This window comes from Trypanosoma equiperdum (genome assembly GCF_001457755.1).
Source record: "Trypanosoma equiperdum strain OVI genome assembly, contig: ctg_503, whole genome shotgun sequence".
In the NCBI taxonomy this organism is placed as follows: Eukaryota; Euglenozoa; class Kinetoplastea; order Trypanosomatida; family Trypanosomatidae; genus Trypanosoma; species Trypanosoma equiperdum.
In genome coordinates, this window is record NW_027124425.1 from 3,974 (window position 1) to 8,179 (window position 4,206).

Consider the following 4,206-nt stretch of genomic DNA (forward strand, 5'->3'; position numbering starts at 1 on the left):
GCGCACCATATATCTATGCTGTATCACACCCAGAGAACACTATCATATACAATTTACAAAATTTTCACAGGTTTCAAATATTTTATATTTTAAACAACTTGTTTAATTTTTATCGAATAGGTATTATAATTTAGCAGATTCTATTGAAATATCAAATATCATAAATTTCATAAAATTGAGCAAAAAATCCTTTACCAATAATAATTAAAAGTGTTATGCTATAATCAAAACCGCAAGCAAAAGGGAAGGCTTAATCACAAAAGAATTGCTTCCTGTGGCGTTTGTAGTTCTCTATCATTTCCATCCGTTTGCGTTTCTTTCTCTCCTTCCTTCTTGATTTCCTCACTCAATGTGCACATTTTACCCTCGACAGCTTTGGGGTTAAAAACGTACCTCTGGCAGCTGAGCGCCTTTGGCCGTCGGGTTCCAGCGACAGACTGTGGCAGTGAGGGTTAATTGTTGATTTTGATATTAAGGTTTCCACAAATATAAGTGTTTTTCTTTATTTCCTTTTTGAAAACAAATCGTTTCTGTCTATCCTCCTTTTTTTACCTTCCTTCTTTTTACGCCGTTTGAGTTTCTTGAAAAAAAAAGATTTTACACTGTTCGACGAAAAATTAACAAAAAAGCGAAAATTTTAAGCCATAAACAAAAAATTTACCGAATCATACAGTCAACAAAAAAAAACTCGGCTGATTTTTTACGTGTTAAAATATATCAGAAGTTTTCAAGTAGCAAGAATTTTTTAAGAAAAATTGAGGGGTGAAAATTAAAACAGCAATGCTATAAATGCAGTAGAAACCACGCTGAGGGAGAATTTCTTGTTTAGGAGGAAGCTGGAATAACGGCATCTAACTTTGTCCATTTCATCCTCATTATCTTTTCCGCTTCTCCATCCACAATGCTTTTTGCCATTCTTGTTTGCATCCTCACAAGCTTGTTGGGTTAAAAGTTTGCTGCAGTCAGTTTTCCCATCTTTCCCTCGTGTTTCTTGGTTTTCTTTCGCTTCCTTTTTCAATGTGCACTTTTTACCGTCTTTTGTTGAATCATAATGACAGTTTTCTGTTTTGTTACACGTGGTTTGCTCTTCAATTTGGTTGCAAACTTCTTCTGGATTCTGTGGTCCCATCTGGTTCTCGCAAGTGGGCTTGGCATTGGCCTGCGATAATAATGCCTGTAGCATCTGACTTATGGCGGCAGTTAGATCTTCGGCAGTAAGTGTTAGTATATCTTCTTGTTTCTTGGTTGCACTGTTTTCTGCCTTTGCTTGCTTTAGTGCCGCTAAGAACGGTGTTTCTCCAGTTTTGTAGCTTTCCCCATATGCGGTTTTGATTTGTTTTTCTAGGTCGTCTCCCGATTTTTTGGTTTCTTGTTTATACACTAGCTTCAGTGCTTCTGCCATGTCGTCGTCGCTGTCTGCTGCCTTTATTATTTCCTTTAGTGTATCAAAGTTATCCGGCGCTGGTGTAACGGCCGCTGTGGCGGCATCGAGTTTTTTGAGGTTCTCCAGTTCTGTTGCAACAAAGCTTAGGCTCGCTAGCCTTTTGGTTTTGCCTCCCGCCGCTGTGTCCAGTTCGTTTGTGCTTGTCGTAAACATTCCTAGGCCGAACGTAACTCCGTTGGCGTGCGCTGTGGTCGTGAACTTTGCGTTATGACTTGCAGTGAAGGCGCAGCCTCGCGTTGTCTGAATGTCTCTGGCGCTTAGGGTTCCGGTTTGCCCGTTCAGCGCTTCGCTCATTGAAGTCTTTGTCGCTTCGGCCGCTGTGGTGAAGCTGGTCGATCTGCAGCCCGCAATGGAGTTCGCCACTGCCGGGTCTGCTCCGCCGCCGTGCAGGCAAGCGTGTGCACTGTTGTGATTGCCTGGAGTTTGTACCATCGCCTCTAGTGCTTGTACGAAATCGTCGATGTGGCCGGTTATGTAGGTCGCCTTTGCCAGTGCCGGTATACCAGCGTTTATTTGCTCCCGCAGTCGTGCTTCGGCCGCGGCTGCTTTTATATTTGCGTAAGTCATTAGAGCTGTTATCGGTTCTGTGTAGTTAGAAAGCTTTAAACTGGCTAGTATAAAGGCGTTATGCAGGCGGCGCCAGTTGGTGTAGGCGGCGAAGGCGGTTTGCTGTCGGGACTTTAGTTTTGCTGTTCCCTCCTTGGCCTCCTTTGAAAACGTGCAGTAGGGCTTCATGGACGTTGCTTTAAAAGCGTAGTTGCTTGCCTCTGTAATTGGTGCGCTTGCTATGATTGACGCTAGAAAAGCACATAGTGCTTTGTGAGTTCGACGGTAGGTAGTGCGCATCTTCTGCATATGTCTGACCTTGATGGTGACTTTCCAGTTTTTTGGTTTGTTCTCTGACACTGCGTGGGAAGTGCTCTTCGTATAGCTATTGGTCGGGTGCTGTTGTGCCGCTGCGGCTGCCGTTTTGGCCTTTGCTGTTTAGTCTGTTAGGCTGTGTCTGGACGGTTTTGGTTTCGCTTATATGCTATGGTTTGGGCGGGAAAAAGTATGGGTTGTGCGACGCTGCTTTGTCTTGCCGGTAAAGCAGAAAATTGAAAGACGTCTAGCAGACACCAGTTTACTGAAGTTATAAGTTATCCTCATTTACACTTATATAACGTTTCTTTATCCATTAGGGTTTAAAATTCACCTCCATCTTCACATTCGGTCATCTAAAGTAAAAATAAGAAACTAATATTAACTCCATAAATCACCACTATCAGGGCTTGACTCCTTGAAATCTTGCACGTCTATCAAATTGAAAACAGCAGTCGCTACCGTCATATATAAAGCATAATCCATTTATTTTAAGATAATATAAGGCTTTATTTTGAACCTTGATGTTGTCTACCAGCGTTAAATCCTAAGTTACTTTTACCTTACCGTTCAAATATCCATAGAAAGTCAAACTTAGTCTTTCTTGTGTTTTATTCTCCGCTACAAGCTCGGATATTCATAGCATAGAGGAAGAACATCTGCTGTCGTTTTCGTAGAGAAAACTTCACTTTTAAGCTTATTCTTTCTTTTCCTTTTACTTTTCTAACTTGTTTCTGCTGATATTTCTTTTAGTATTATTGATCTCATTCAATTTTGAATTATAGGAAGCTGTAGAAACAGAAATGCTTACTGGAAATAACTGCTGCTTACTGGTTTTTCCATTCAAAGATAAAAACAATTTTACTATTGTAAGACGCCTCAGTTTTCATTACATACCTCTGACAATTAAGATGGTATTTTATGTTACTTAAGGCTTTATGCTAGGAAAAAACAATGAAATATACATAATAACTTTGCCAATATCAATTTGTGTGCGGATAAGTGTTGCTAATGCTTACTCCTTCGAACCCATAAAGAAGGGAAATAAATGTTTTTTAGTGCTACTTTTCATTTTAGGTTTTGATGCATTATTTCACTTTTCGCTAGTATTTTGAAATTTTCTACTGCTTTTGTGTATCTTTACAAGTTTTGTTACTATAATCAGCAGCCTCTTTGCATTTGTTTCCTTTGTTAGTGTTATTTCAAAAAAAGGTGCACTTTCAAGCGACTTTACGCTCTTTAACAACCAAACTCTGTTATAGACTGCTTCTATTCTATGACTTTTGTTTGAGTGGAAATAACGCATTCTTTAAAGTGTTTTTGGGAGTGTATAAGTAGTGGTGCGTTTGGGTACTTTCCACTGCCACTGCTCCTTAGTTTTAATGTAGGGACTCCATTTCAGCTTATAGTGGACGCTGTGGAGGCCTGAATTTTCCCCCTTCTTGCGTATGATGATGCTCATCTCTACATTTGTGTTTGAAAATACGCATGTTCCCCCCACACTTCTTTATCTTTTTGAGTTTCCTTTACTAATATTTCTTTTACCCTCTCTCTGAAAATCACTTTCTCTTATTGTGCCTTTGCCATTCTTCTAAGTGCTTCACTTCTTTCTGTCCATTTAGTCTCCTCTAATCCTCTTATTATAAAATTAGTACATGCACACTCACAGCACTCTTCAATCATTACTCTCTTTGCTATTATTACCTTAAGTTATATCAATAAAATAACTAAAGTAAATAAAATTATAACCACACTCATTATTTATAAGCTATCACTCTACCAAGTTGCGAAAATAGGCCACTATTATAGACATTTTACAAATTTACGGTTTTTTTAAATTACAAAATTCCAAAAGTTTCACTTAATTTCACATTTTCATCAAAAATGTTAAAATATATGAA

The 4,206-nt window shown here is 39.1% G+C and overlaps 1 protein-coding gene across 1 annotated transcript; it reads right to left on the reverse strand.

Annotated features, from left to right (window-relative positions):
- Window positions 1–769: 769 nt before the first annotated feature.
- TEOVI_000213100 (Trypanosome variant surface glycoprotein (A-type)/Trypanosome variant surface glycoprotein C-terminal domain containing protein, putative) lies at window positions 770–2,299 on the reverse strand (the record flags this gene model as incomplete). Its single annotated transcript, XM_067225245.1, has 1 exon — window positions 770–2,299. One exon carries the CDS (start codon window positions 2,297–2,299, stop codon window positions 770–772), a length of 1,530 nt encoding a protein of 509 aa, XP_067081346.1.
- Between the last annotated feature and the right edge of the window lie 1,907 nt (window positions 2,300–4,206).